Source organism: Bicyclus anynana, chromosome Z, assembly GCF_947172395.1.
Source record: "Bicyclus anynana chromosome Z, ilBicAnyn1.1, whole genome shotgun sequence".
NCBI lineage: Eukaryota > Metazoa > Arthropoda > Insecta > Lepidoptera > Nymphalidae > Bicyclus > Bicyclus anynana.
Window position 1 is genome coordinate 5,323,467 of NC_069110.1, and position 15,396 is coordinate 5,338,862.

Sequence of the window (15,396 nt, forward strand, 5' to 3'; positions counted from 1 at the left end):
TGCACTTTATTATGCCATATCTCCTTCGTCTCCAGAATTATGGTACTTAAATTCCCCACTTCAATCTGGATCTGAAACTGTACATTCACTGCATCTCTCTCTTTGCAATTCTTACTCGTTTAATATCAGAAGAATAGAGAATTGTCTCTACATCATCTATCTCTGTGCAGTACATGTATTCTGCAGAGCTTATTATGTTTACGGATTAAGCTACTGCATAGATACTGCATGCCCTGTGCAACACTGTACTGTTATTGAGAAATGTTCGCAAAAAGATAAACCTAATTTGATGGGATCCTAACCCAGGGTATTCTGATCCAACAGATTAAAGAACTAAGAGGCTCTTTGTCCTTAAAGCCAACCAAATACCAAGTAAATATATTAAGTAAATAAGTCCCGAAACCGAAAACGTTCTTTACTGCTTCAGATCAATAAAATGGAACTGGAAGAAGTGGAGGGCACTAATATGTTCATAATCCACACCGTCGATACTACTAAGCCGTCTAAGAGGCAGTCGTTCCTCTGCCGCGCCCCTGAGGTGCGTCGCAAGCACTGGATCCAGACTCTGTCAACTATACTGAAGTCGCAGCAAGAGTTTGGCGCATTCCTGGAGAACCCCAGCCTCATTAAACACCGTGAGGTCAACGCCACTGCGTAAGTAACCAAACAGTTTCTACTGACAACGCTTCTACTTAACTGCGTACAAATCGGTCCAACTGTAAAAAAAATTGCTACCGTAAAAGCTTTTCAGACGTTTACTGTTATAAAAATTAATACTGAAACAATAAAGGTCCTACAAAATCAACAACGAAATCAACAAAATAAGCAACTAATTTTATATTCCTCTGTGTGTAATATGTTGTCTGAACCATTTATACAATCAAAATAAATTCATGTTTCAAATTTAATGTTGAGTTTCGGAAGGAAAATATAATACAATTTGTAATTGAACATGTCGTTGAAATGGTCAAATGCCAGCACTTGTTAGCACGATTTGTACGCCTTATTGCGTTTATTATAATTTCGACAACCAAGTTTCATATCTCATAACGAAATTTATTTAATATTTATCTTTATGGCATAGATGGTCCAAAACTCACCAGTTGAAATGAAAAAAACAAGAGACCTAATTATGTAAATGTAATAAAATTATCTTACAATTTTTATTTTGAAAAATAGAAACAGAAATCTAGGAGACCGGAGTTTTTAAATTATTTTAATTTTTACATTCTAGGTAATTATTTTGTGAGATATTCTGGTACTCAGTACGCATTAACTGCGCTATCTAGGGTCAATCCAATTTATTGTTAAAATCAACCCAATTTGAAATTTTCATCGTAACACATTAACACATTTTCTGGAGCAAACAATGTTCATTTTCTTAATTGACTTATATATAGTTTAAACTTCTTTACTTTACCAAGAAGTTATTTTTTCTTAAGCAATTAGGGTATATAATATTTTCTGGATTAGCTCGTTAGGTCTAAGATGCGCGCCATGAGAAACAAAGATAATTTTGTCTATAAATCATTATCTCTTTCATCTCGTCACGTTAACTACATAAAGCTATATCGATTTATGTATTTATGTTTTCAAATTATGAAACTTGTTTGTCGTGTTAAGTAATTAAACGTTATAAAATGCTTTTAATTATATTATTAAACCAATCAGACTGCTAAACGGAAGCTAGTTTTTTTCTTCAATAACCTGATATGCATATATTTAATTAATCTTGATAACCGAAAAGGCCGTCGGAAAAAAAAACAAGATATCGTTTTAGCGTATGCCTTGCTTACTAATAACTTATAAAGCTTTTTAGTAACATACAAAGGAGATTTTTACATACAAATATGTTAACTCTATCAAATAACCTGTGCTCGTTTAATAAGGCAATGGCTATTATTATAGCTTTGCCATAAAACAGCACATCATATAGATTATTATCATTACTACAATTATACTCTATTCGTATATCGTGTGTAAATAATGGGCTACAGACTCAGATCAATTATAGAAGGACCTGTATCACACTCATAGTCACAAACAAAATTGTCTGTCACTATCTGAGGAAAACGAGCTTAGATTTGGTATATATCTTACACTAAACTAGAAGTTTTTGCCCGTTTTTTACACAATTCAATTACACAGAAAGGTATTTTTACGGAGCTCTTTAACCGACGAACATGATTACAACTATTTAACATCGATACTATAGAGACAATTTTTATAATCGCATTAGATCGTTGATCATATACTTTGACAGAAAAGTAACGTCAAGCGAGGCAGGTCCTATACAATAATTGGTCTGAGGCTACAGAAGACGTCGTTCTTCTAAGACCTAAAAATCTAAGCCTTAGAAAAATGGCTTCATGAAAAATTATAATTGTGGTGAAGGGGACTATGATTTTGATATGTAAATGAAATATACGGTAGAACCCATTATTAACATAGAGTATACAAAAAACTATGGTCATCGATATCAACATTCAATTATGTCAAAATAATGAGATTTTCAAATTTATAAGATTAGTTCAATAAATAAAGCGAATTGACGTAACATGTTACACATTATGGTTTATTGAACTAAACTCTCTGATATTGGACTCCTAATTCGATTTCCTATGAGATTTTATACGTACTCGTATAAAAGATGGTGGTCCATTCTAGACCAAATGTTAAAATTCAAAAATAAACAGAAATATTATTCAAAATAAAAGAATTGAATAAATTTAACTATTGTTCTTGCGCTGTAGCATAGTGCAGGTGACAGTTGCCTGTATGTTGTTCATCAAACTATTATCGTGAATCGCGGCAAATTTTTAAGAGTGAAACGATCTCCGAACCATGCTACTGCGCATGACCTTTAAATAACATGTAAAAACATGAATTATACCATTTTCCTCCCTTTGGCTATTTACATTAAGGGTTATATTCAAAAATCCTTTCTTTAAACCTAAATGTTATATTTTAAAACTATCATAGATTTTTATGTTTAGGTTGTTTTTTGTTGTTAATATCGGTGACTATAGATGCGTATTATAGTTATGTGCATGTTATTATATTATCGTACCATATCTTTAATCATAATAAATATTTTTTATAGCAAACAATAAGGAGCTTTTCCGCAAGCGCACACTTCGACGAAAATCCGTCGTTTACTTAATATTATAATATGTAACCACCTATTTCAAAAGTTTTATCGCAATAATTATACTGCCAATCATTTTAATATTATATTAATAGATAACCATATGTAACCACCTTAACGGACACTATAAGTATATTACACAATGAATATCATAAATTCATGTCCGAATGATGAAAACCTATCAATCAAATTAGATTATGGTAACACAATCTAAACGAAAACTTGTGTCGCAATAATATACTGCCATTCGTTTGTAGTGAAATTATTATATAAAAAAACCACGTAGTTTATCTTTAGTGTTTAAGTACTCTTTGGAATTGATCAGTAGCTATATAGTGATATAATCAATAATTAAATCGCTTTACATCTGTTATTGGATGTAACTGAGAGAGACCAGAGTTGTTCTTCGTTATGCAGCCTTCTGTGATAACTTTTGGAATGTATTCGTGGTCACATCTGCGCACCACGACATGGAAGATATTGCCAAGATCCCCGATCTGACATTAAGCTTACTCGTATTTTCACAAAGATGAAACCTTAGGTTTTCAGTAGCGTCTCATGTGCTTTGAATACCTGCGCCTTTGTAGAGACTTCCTCTGTGACACCAGATGACAAAGGTAACTAAAAAGGGTTACGTATTACGTAGATTAAATTCACATGGTCGATTTTTATATATATATATTGAAGAATATAATTCTGAAACAGTACCAAAGACTTTACTTTACTTAGTGTTTAGACAATTTAAAGCCCCACTAAAAATAACCCTTACCGCAGATGTTACGCGATTACTCGATGACGACTAAATCACACATTTACAGAAGGAATATATAACTCCGTAAGCCGGATCTCGTATTAAATGTAGTAAAAAGAAATTAAAAATAAATTGTTTCGGAGTTCCTTCTCTACAAAGTGAGGATGACTTTTTTATAGTCTATCCCATGGTGTGGGGTATCTTTATCGGTATTTTTTAACATTACATAAGTGGTTAAAGTGCTAACCTAATTTACGGAACCCTACACTGCGCGTGGCCCGACACGCACTTTTCCGGTTGTTTTGGTTACCTTTCTCACCTGGTACTAGCCAAGGTCTATAGCCTGGTACTAGCAAAGCTCTTAATTCTCTGCGTGTGTGAGTCAATCCGCAATGGGCCAGCGAGGCGGACTATTGGCCTAAGCCCTCTCATTCTGAGAGGAGACTCGAGCTCAGCAGTGAGCCGAATATGGGTTGATAACGACTAGCCAAGGTATCTCAAAGCAATTCTACACAAAGACGCAGGTTTTCAAAGCACATGGCACTACTGAAAACCGGGTTTCATCTTAGTGAAAATAAACTGTGTCAGATCGCTCTGGGAACTTACTCTAATAATATACTCGGTACATACGTCATTAACTTAATTGCAGTAAGCATATCAATACTTATTCAGACAACCGGACAAGTTACTTGTGGAGTAACGCAAATCCTGAGAATACGCAGACATGACCACGTGGCTCTTTACTGGCCAACGATAAAGCCGACGCGCGTCTGTAATGTGTGATCGTATGACTACTTACTTACTCATTGAATATAGATACGAAAAAGCTAGATGAAAAAGTTTCAATGCATTAGCATGCTCTACTTTCCCATTTTAATGGAGAAATTTCACAATCACGTTTTCGCCTTGTTATTTCCGATGTAGTGTTGTGATAGTTATCGAAGTACACAAAGTCTGGATAGTATTTAAAGAAATTGATAGATTTAAGAATAATCGTTGTTCATACGCATTTGGTTAGTATTAAGACGTAATACAAGAAGACTGGGAACACGACCTGGGGGTTAATGAACTATTAAATGTAGGCGAAGTGTAAGAGTATGGTGAGATTGAGTTATATAATGGTAAAGTCTTTGAGCGTGTATTCGACAAAATATTATATTAATAAATAATAATTAATCAGTAGTGTCAGCTTTTAAAAATACACGTGCAGTATATTATCTATTAACGTTTTACAAATAAAACTAAATAGTGGATTCGTAGATTTATTTTTGCATTATTATGCAATTGATAGTGGAGCACCTTAACTGCAAACCCAAGTAGTTGTAATTTTTAATCGTGTTTTTATTCTAGTCTTAATAAATAATAACTAATTACCTAAACGGCGTACTTTGCCCTACCATTTCTCAAAAAAAAAAGAATAGTGATTCAGCCGTCGTCCATTTAGTTACGAGTTAATTAATTTAGATTATTAATTTTTAACGAGCGGGGCCAATTTTATTTGTACTGTTGTTTTTCAGTTTCATTGAATACGATAGTTTAAGGTGGAAAGTATTTGGCTAAATGTTGAGGTATAATATGATAATTTTTAAAATTAAGAAGTATGACTGAGTACACAAATGCGATGAATATAGATTTAATTACTTTATATCTACTCTATACAGCAATCGGCAAGAGTGTTTGTGTATTCAGGGAAACGCTATGCTTTCAATGTTAATGATATAATAAATACTTAATTCAGACAGTCGTATGTGAACTAAGTAGTTATTATTTCATTTGCTAAGCTGAAACAAAAGAATACCTTTAAAATATGGTATACAAAATATTTTAAATAGCTCTGTTTGAAATTCCTTGTGAGATTCGATAATGGAGACGTTTCATAATGTATTAACATGGTGAATTGATATTTAAGTAATATACAAATAAATATCAAAACTATTAAAGTTGTGAAAAGAAATTATACCTAAATGAGTCGATAAATTACTGAGAAACACATTATAAAAGCATACAAATTTGTACGTGGACCTATTGTGGCCTTAATCGCCTGAGACATCATATACCTACCTTTCTGTATAATCGTGAAATCTAAGAAACTATTAAGCCTAATTCAAAATTTTAGATTTATTATAGTGTATCAGCGGCGAAGAGTCCATATCGATCGATTTCCGTCGGGTCTCCTTTTAAAACTCCATACATACATATTCATTATGAAAATATACGTATGAGAAACCGAAGTTTGTATCAAGCGGTATGAATTTCCTCTTCTTTGGGTTAGAATTCCATCCTTCGCCACTGTAGTGTATAACTAGTTAGCTACTTCATGGCCACAATTTGTCCGCGTGAAATATCGCAACTTTGAAGCCCCATAAATTTTATAATTTTAGGTGTATAAAGATTCGTTTTACATTAATTTTACTATAATAATTGATGAAATATTAAAGATTTTGGTAAACTTCTCCATCGAGAGAGTGACTAACTAGTAAATCGTGATGTCTTCCACCTGGCATAAAAAAATGATAAATTTTTGTGCAAAATTAACGTAAATAATAATATTAAAAAATGACATTTTTTATACCATTCCGATATCATAATATAAGTTACACAGTTATGTATATATATTACTAGAAAAGTACGTATTTTCTTCAATTATGTATCATTTTATTTTTATGTTAAAGAATTAAATTACCATATTATATTATTTTTGTATTAACGATAGTTACATTTATATTAATAATATTAACTATTATTTGATGAAATTAGCATTATTCAATAGAATTGTAAATTGTTTTTATTAAACTATATTACGGCATCGTTTAGTACTTACTACTATTCGTCTAGTCTGTTAGAATAGCATACACCTAATACTTAATATTTATATTGACTATAGATATGACTTATTCTGTAAAAGCAGTCTATTTCGATTGTTATAAATTACTATCGAGAATGATTGATTGTATTTTCAAAAATATATCTTTTATCTTTCTGCTTGATAAAATATCTCTTGTATATATATTATATTACTATACAATACCTATAAAGTCAGATCATGTATATAGAAGTAACCTTTTAAAAATCACTGTATTACTTATATGTAACACAATTAACCAATAATAAATGTGAATAAAAAATGCTTGTGGTTTTATGCTTATTAGTCCCGCATGCTTATTTTATTAGTTCATTTTTAGTTTTATTTGAGTGAGGCCAGCTTTGAGCCAATTTACACAGAACGCCAATGCAAATGCTATCATGATGTAACGATATAGCTCTTTGCCTGATCACTACTTAGTATCTAATCACAGAATAGTAGAACTAAAAAAATAATACCTTTATTAACGAAAGACTAACCTGAATTAAAATACGTAGCTAATTGCAATTGTAGATTCATTTCACTAACTAAATATCTAATAAAGTAGATGTAACAGAGTGCAGAAGTAATTAAAAGCTGGTCTACTTTAGTCCGTTTTAGTTTGTTTTTGTTTTTATTTAAATGTCCTATTCCCGTCCCGGTAGCGTGGGTGAGGGTTGGTGCGGGCTCCGCAAGACTGAGAGCGTCCCGCCGTCCGTGGGCGGGAGACTGGCGCCGGAGCTCCGCGGTCGCACGCAGCGCCCACATGCCAAGGCCAACACTATCAACCTGCCCTCCAGCGCGCGGGACGACTACAAGAAGGCCTCTGCCAACGTGAGTTCTCGCGGCGCCTATTCTCTATGATCAACATCAACTATACCTATCATACAGCAAGACAGCAATACTGTTTGGCGGCAGATAGTTCGTCTGCCACGTAGAAGTATATATAAAAGATAGTGAGGTTTGTTACAACACTTGTAACTCGAGATCTTCTGGACTGATTTGGCTCAAAATTGGTGAAGAAGTAGCTGAGAGCCAGGAAAAGGAAGGAAGGGGTAGGGTTGAGTAGGGGTATGATACGGTTGGTAGAGGGTGGGAGTATGAAAGGGTAAATGTAGGGTAAGGGTAGAGTAGTGGTAGGGTAGGGGTAGGGTAGGAATAGGACAGGGGTAGGGAATGTGTCAAAGCGAAGCTTGACCGGGTCCGCTAATAGAAGTATAAGTACTACTAGTAAAACTCCTCACTGCAAAACTTCATGATGGCCAATTCTGTTGTCAGTCCAATTGTGGAAGTGGAACAGACAAACTTACATTCACGTTTTTAATTCTACTTAGCTATTATGATCTTTAATGTCCCAGCTTTGAAATTTCAGTGCCTTTCATACACAATAGCCAAAGATTTTATATTAGAAATTGCTTGGAAATTTTATTATCTTATCAATGGGAATTCTTAAAATATAGGAGTGGGGATTTGGAGGATATAATGTTAAATGAATTAACGACTACTACTAGATTTAATAATGACCGGCTGGCACACTGACGTGCTCTCCGAGGCACGGGCGTTTAACAACACCGAAATCCCCCTGACCGAAAAGGACCCTTGACCTTGACCCCTTGAATTGACCCAGGACTTCTCATGACCCCTTAATATCTCCTAGGTTTAAGAACTACTCGTAGACTCAACAACAAAAGGTCAAGGGTCAGCTCTGCCCTGACTGTTATCGGACCCACTGCTAAGGACTACTAGTTGGCGAGGATAGCGAATATTAGTCTTATTTAAAAGATTTGACAAATGTTTTTTTAAACCAAAAATAAACTAGAAACTTCCAAATTCCGAATAACTTTCTTGTATAGAAATCTCTAAACAGAATGGCAAAATTAATACATAATAAAATACATTTTATTTATTTTCGCTTATATGGGAGATTGGTGCACAATACTCCATGGTGATCATTATTAACCAACTATCTAGCACGCAATTACAAGGACTGCCAACATAGAGTTCTTGCGCCCGCTTCAAACTGTTCTATGTATAACAATGTCACTGCAACACCATTTCATGAATCGAACTCAAAGTCAAAATTCTCTCTTCTCATTGGTCGATTCAGTCACGCGATACTCAGCCAATATCGCTTTTAAAAAAAGGGACTTGATCAACCTAGTTCTTCACCTCATTTACAACATTGACACTACATCTACGTTCAACAAGTCATAACTTATAGAAAACGAAATACTCACTCCTCATTGGTCTGTGCGCATGGCGGACATCTAATACCGCTTTAAAGAGAGGGCTTACATACTGGCTGGTTATCTGATTTTTTTTTTATTTACATTAGATTTTGTAATTTTTTTTTCCTAAATTATGTATCAATCCTATTACTGCACCCTTGCGTGTGTAGTTCAAGAATCTGTAAAGAATATATTTGGAATATTTTTGTCAGGTTGAGGCAAAACACTTGGCACTACTTTTTTTTATAAATGAATACACAACATACTTGTAATAACCTGTTAAACATCTTTTAGCTTTGTCACTAACACTTGAGAATGACATTGACAACTGATAACCTGAAGATAAGTTATTCAATCATATAGGAGAGTACCTAACATAATTCAACGAACTCTACATACATTTTTTACTATTAAAAATTGGATGGAACATGGATAACACGTCGCTCAACGTAATCGTTAGCAAGACCTAAACGAATTGCTTATTATTTTTTATTATATGTTACAAACTACAGTTTATTATATTTACGAAAAGCTTCTAAGTTAGCTTCTTCATATTAACGTCCATCCAACCACAAAAATGGTATGTAAGTTCTAAAAAAGAATGCGGCATATAAGACAATCCTAAGAACTAACTTGACTGTGAAGGTTACAATCAGCGCCCAAAGTCAATTTCTTTTGTGAGCTCGCTTCGTGGAATGGTCTACAACGCCTCAGCATACTAATAGTCGTATACCGCTTATTCTACATGAACTTTATCAGTAACTAACTAATAAGGCACAAGAAAGAAGCCGAGCAACTTGTTTGTGTATAAATCTCTAAACAAAATTCCAAAATAGAGATACGAGAGAGTAAATTTATCTTTGTATAATTGTTATTTTCGCTTTTGTTGGAGATTAATGCACAATTTAAACAGCACCTCTCTGAAAATTTATTTCTTCAAAGAACGTTCCATTACACACCGACACGCTGTCTGTCAATTAACTACTGTTAAACGTTTGTCCCTTACCAGTACTACTGATAACACTTATGATAAGATTTGATTACACTGACAGAAAATATTGTATAGACAAATATGAATCAATGGAAATGGGACTATCGATTTAAAAATTCATCAACATCATCATCATCATATCAGCCGATGGACGTCCACTGCAGGACATAGGCCTTTTGGACTTCCAAACATCACGATACTGAGCCAACTGCACCCAGCGAATCCCTGCGACTCGCTTGATGTCGTCAATCCACCTGGTGGGGGGTCGACCAACACTGCGCTTACTAGTGCGGGGTCGCCATTCCATCACTTTAGGACCACAACGTCTTGAACTATGTGCCCCGCCCATTGCCACTTCAGGTTCGCAACTCGTTGAGCTATGTCGGTGACTTTGGTTCTTCTGCGGATCTCCTCAATTTAAAAATGAACACTGAGTAATTTAAGCCTTTGCAATCGATCTTGCTATACTGATGCGTTACCAGAAGCAATGTCTGAAACTAGTAAATGAAGAGGATGAGTTCTGTTTGTTGAAGCAAAGTGAATGCTAACCTATGGCTGGAAAGACGAAATACCAAATATACTTCCTACGATCCGGAGCTCTCTATTACTGACCAAAGAGTAATTGTTGAAGCAATGCCAATTAAATTTCTTGGTATGAAGATCGATTACAAAGGCGTACCATTCCATCCCTAGAAGTAGTTGTCGATAATTTCATAAATAACTTCAATAAGGTAGACCAACAGCCAATTACTTTTTTCTACAATTAGCTCTACGTCCTACGTACTATACGTACTTACGTATAGTACTTGTAGAGCTTACTGTGCCGTGAGAGATTAACATTGAATAAAAGTAGTGTGAGTATTATGACCTAACAAATGAACAAAATGGTTATGTTGTTACTTTGTACTCCATAGATGGATTACCAGTAAAATCTCTCTAAAACTTGCTTAAAGACCTTGACTTCACTAAAACTGCAGCAGTTCTTTATTAGAAGGGGTATCTAAAGCTGCTCTGGTAGTACTCGAAATATCTTATCAAATTTGGTTTGGCTCCCAAAAAACCATTGGTCACAAGTCCAAGGCGCTGCTCGGAGTTTTTCTTTCTGCCACGCCATGGATCCGGCACCCGCATCCATGAATCAGTGGATCCATGGAGAATGTATGGAATGTTAAGATATTCGTCTCAAATATTCACAGTTTAGTACGCTACTTATATAGCCTACTTATAGCTTATCAATACAATCTACGAGTAGTATAAATTTAAGGTCAATCGTCATCACGAAATAAACCTCTTGACGTACAAAAGTGAAATTTGGCGTCCGCTAGTTCATAATATTTGGCAAAAACTATGTATATGACGAAATTCATCAGATGGGTTGACCTAAACTGTTGTTATTTGATACACTTTCTGCTGCTATTTTATATATTTATCAATATTCTTTAGACTAACAAATGAGGTACCTCATCTCTTTTATTTGCTTTTGTCTCTGCTTCTACATACAAGAATAATGTACATTCGTTTTTTATACAATAAAGTTATAATCATACTTCTTTGTTGAGGTATTCACTAACTAACAATTTTTAAATTGAATTAATCCTCAAATGTTGTTATCAAAATTTCCCGATAATTTTACCAATTACGCAACGTTAATTAAAATGATGAAATCTGCTTATTCAAGACTACTTTATTACAATAGATATTCAAAACAAATTAATTAAAAATTCCAAACCTTACTGCTTAAAAAGTATTGGGCGAACATTATCTGTCTCCCCAATAACTGAGACAATTGTAACCTCCACGTGTACAAATATGTAAATTCTGCAAACATTTGTAAAGCGGTCGAAACTGTTCATCTTAATAGAAAAGCTTAAATGTAAATTCAATTATATGTAAATATTATTTTTATTTGTTGCTTTTTATTTGCCGTAATATTATGTAATTCTTTTCTTTTATTTGGTTGTTTGTAATTTTTTTTGCAATATTTGATACTTATCGTCTGATTACATTATATGTATCGCACTTTCTATATCTTTTGCATGGTTATTTATTTTAACGCTTGTATATCTTTCTTTTGTTGTAGGTGTGATAGTCTGGGAATGCATTTTTAACATAGGACTGTGATAACAGGGCGGATTGCTTCGTTCAAGACTGATTATGTGCAATGTGATAAGTTAAGGACTCAAAGATGTTTGTTAGTTTTAAATGTAAATAGTACTTAATAGGCAAATAATTAAATCGATCAAAGATCGGACAACGGAGTCGGGTAAGCTTGCATGAAGAGCTTTACAATATCGCAATGAAGTAACGTTAGCGTTGTGGTCGGTGCGTGTGCGGCAGGGGTTGCCGAAGCGCGCCTGGGGACTGAAGTTGAGGCGCGGCGGCGGGGGCGAGGCGGCGGGCGAGGGCGGCGAGGGCGCGCTGACGGAGCTGCGCGCGCCCGAGCTGGCCGAGCCCGCCGCCGACGTGACGGTGGCGGCCGGCGCCTCGGCCACGCTGGCGTGCCGCGCCGCCGCCACGCGCGCGCACGCCTCCTGGCGCAAGACGGCGCCCGAGACGCTCGCGCTGCGCCACGGCGGCCGCTTCGCCCTGCACTTCGCGCCCGACGGACTCGCCACGCTCACCATCCACGCGTGCCGCGCCTCCGACGCCGGCGTGTACTGCTGCCTCGTCAGCAACGAGCTGGGCGGCGTGCAGAGTTCGGCGCGCCTCACCGTGGGCTCTGGCGGCGCGCCGGGCGTGCCGGCCGTGCGCGCGCACCCGGGCGGCGGCCTCGTCGTGCAGTGGGACGAGTCGGAGCCCGTGCACCTGGAGTACTGCCGCGTCGGCGAGGGCGAGTGGCGGCGGGCCACGGAGACGCCGGCGGCGGCCAACACGCTGGCGCTGGAGGAGCTGCCCGCGGGCACCTACAGCTTCCGCGTGGTGAGCGCGCGCAGCGGCGCGGCCGGCGCGGCGTCGGGCCCCGCGCCCTGCGGCGGCGGCGGCACGTGGCAGCGCGAGCAGTTCGCGCGCCGCTACACGCTCGAGGAAGAGATCGGCCGCGGCCGGACGTCACGCGTGCTGGCCGCGCGGGACACCGGCACGGGGCAGCGCGTCGCACTCAAACAGGTTATTATAATAGTACATGAATATGCACATATGAAACAATTGGATAATAATGAATTTCAAATGTTGTTTTTAATGTGTGTTAAAAAACGTGTTTGAGTATCCATACGACTAAAGTCAAATTTCTTTCAAATATAAAACCTATACTAATATTATCAAGAGGTAAAGTTTGTTGCATTATAGGGAGTAATCTTTCTGTCTCTCTCTACGGAACCGACTTTAAAAATTCTCTTACCACTAGAAAACGACGTTATTTATGAAGACTTATTCGTAACGTAATAGGCTATGTGTAGCGGTCATCTAACGGAATTAGCCGAGCTATAGTAACGGTAGTTGTGTTGTGTTGTGTGCGGGGGCGCGCAGGTGGCGAGCGGGCGCGGCGCGGACGCGGTGCGCGAGTACCGCATGCTGTCGCGTGGCGCGCACGGCGGCGTGGTGCGCGCGCTGGCGCTGTTCGCGGAGGTGCCGCGCGCGGGCGCGCACACGCTGGTGCTGGAGCTGGTGACGGGCGGCCCGCTGCTGGACTGGGCGGCCGCCGCGCCCGACCTCTACACTCAGCGCACCGTGGCACAGCACACGCGCCACCTGCTGTCCGCGCTCGACTGGCTGCACGCCAACAAGGTGGCGCATCTGGACGTGCGCGTGAGTACCACTCTCCTGTCTTGTTATTGATCTATAGGGTAATATTATTTGTTGTTCTAGTATGTATCAAGTACCCTATAAATAAATTGCTTCACTCTTTAATATAAATAGAGTTAGGTACGGACGCTATAGGCGACGTTCTGAAAATGCTGATACCGCATTCTGTATATATTATGTTGCATTACGTATGTGTGTGTCTCTACAGGTGGACAAAACCGCTAGAAACGGTTGACGGTCTCCGTGGCGCAGTGGTATGCTCTGTGGACTTACAAAACGGAGGTCCTGGGTTCGATACCCCGTTGAGCCGATTGAGGTTTTCTTAATTGGTCCAGGTCTGGCTAGTGAGAGGCGTCGGCTAGTTACCATCCTACCGGCAAAGACGTACCGCCAATCGATTTAGCGTTCCAGTACGATGTCGTGTAGATAATGTTTGGAGTGCGTTATTTATTCTGAGGTTCCTGTATCGTTAATAGATTATTTTCAGTAATAGTCTGTATTCTGTATGAAAAGTATTTGTTTAATTTTTTTACTCCAATAATAAATGAATAAGTCATAATCACATAGTCACAGTGAAATAATGGACACATTATTTTTACCCTAAAAATCCGTTTTAAAATAAATATCTTCAATGAACGAAAGCTTTGGGATTTTTAAATTTTATAAAAAAGTTGTAAAAAATACTTATCTATTGAATTTCGTTTATGTAAAAAATACAAAAACTTGCGCACTCCAAAAAAAAGCTCTTCCTGTATGGAGTATTTGTTCATTTGACATCCAATTAATTATACAGGGTGCTGGGGAGTATTTCCCATAACTTCCAGGTGTCGACGATACCACTTATAGGAATCGGACTGCATAACTATTATTCTATTGACTAAAAAAAAAGTTTTTATGCTTTTATACAAAGTAATCCATGTAACACACGCCTTTATCCGTTGCATTTTAAAATACGTAAAACAATAACACAATCTGCTGCGGCATTATTATATGGATGCATTAAAGGGAAACATTTTAAGATCTATTTACATAAGAAATATTATTTACTCCGAAAATATTCAATTTAGAACACACGTTCCTTGAACATTTTGAATTATTTTGTTGTACAAGAATATAACCCTAGAGTTATGGCAATACTCCCGAGCATCCTGTATATTCATGTTTTCGTCTGGATAGCCGGAAAACATCCTGGTGGAGTTGGGTGGTGCACAGCCGCAGTTGAAGCTGGTGGACCTTGGGTCGGCGGTGGAGCTGGAGGGCGGCGCAGGGGCGGGGCCGGTGGAGGGCGCGACGGTGCTGCCCCCTGCGCCCGCGCAGCTCGAGTTCGCGCCGCCGGAGTGCGTGCTGGGTCGCCCGCCCGCGCCCGCTTGGGACGCCTGGGCCACCGGCGTCTTCCTCTACGTGTTCCTCACTGGGGTCCGTTTTATTTATTTTTTGCCTTTTATCTCTTCCACCTTCTTGGTACTGAAAATAAATAAAAATCAAATTACAATTTTATTTTATACTAGCTTCAATGTCGACTCAGCTTGTCACAAATCCCGCGGGAAGTTGTTAGCGATAATAATTTAAACAAATTTACAGCTATGAGCTATCAGAAAATCTCTGCGTCAGTTGCATAAGTTGAAATATGATTACTTACACAATTAAAAAACCAAGAACCTAGAGCTCTAACTGTGTTATAATAGTAAAACAATT

At 37.7% G+C, this 15,396-nt stretch overlaps 1 protein-coding gene across 4 annotated transcripts in view; it reads left to right on the forward strand.

The window, feature by feature from the left end:
• Positions 1-15,396, forward strand: part of LOC112042907 (kalirin) — a 172,062-nt gene that overhangs the window by 150,482 nt on the left and 6,184 nt on the right. For 3 of the 4 annotated variants that reach the window (XM_052890745.1, XM_052890747.1, XM_052890746.1), the window contains 5 exons: positions 428-654; positions 7,407-7,575; positions 12,298-13,065; positions 13,426-13,704; positions 14,878-15,117. In XM_052890745.1, the coding sequence (XP_052746705.1) occupies positions 428-654; positions 7,407-7,575; positions 12,298-13,065; positions 13,426-13,704; positions 14,878-15,117 (1,683 nt within the window). The other variant, XM_024078110.2, reaches the window with a different exon arrangement.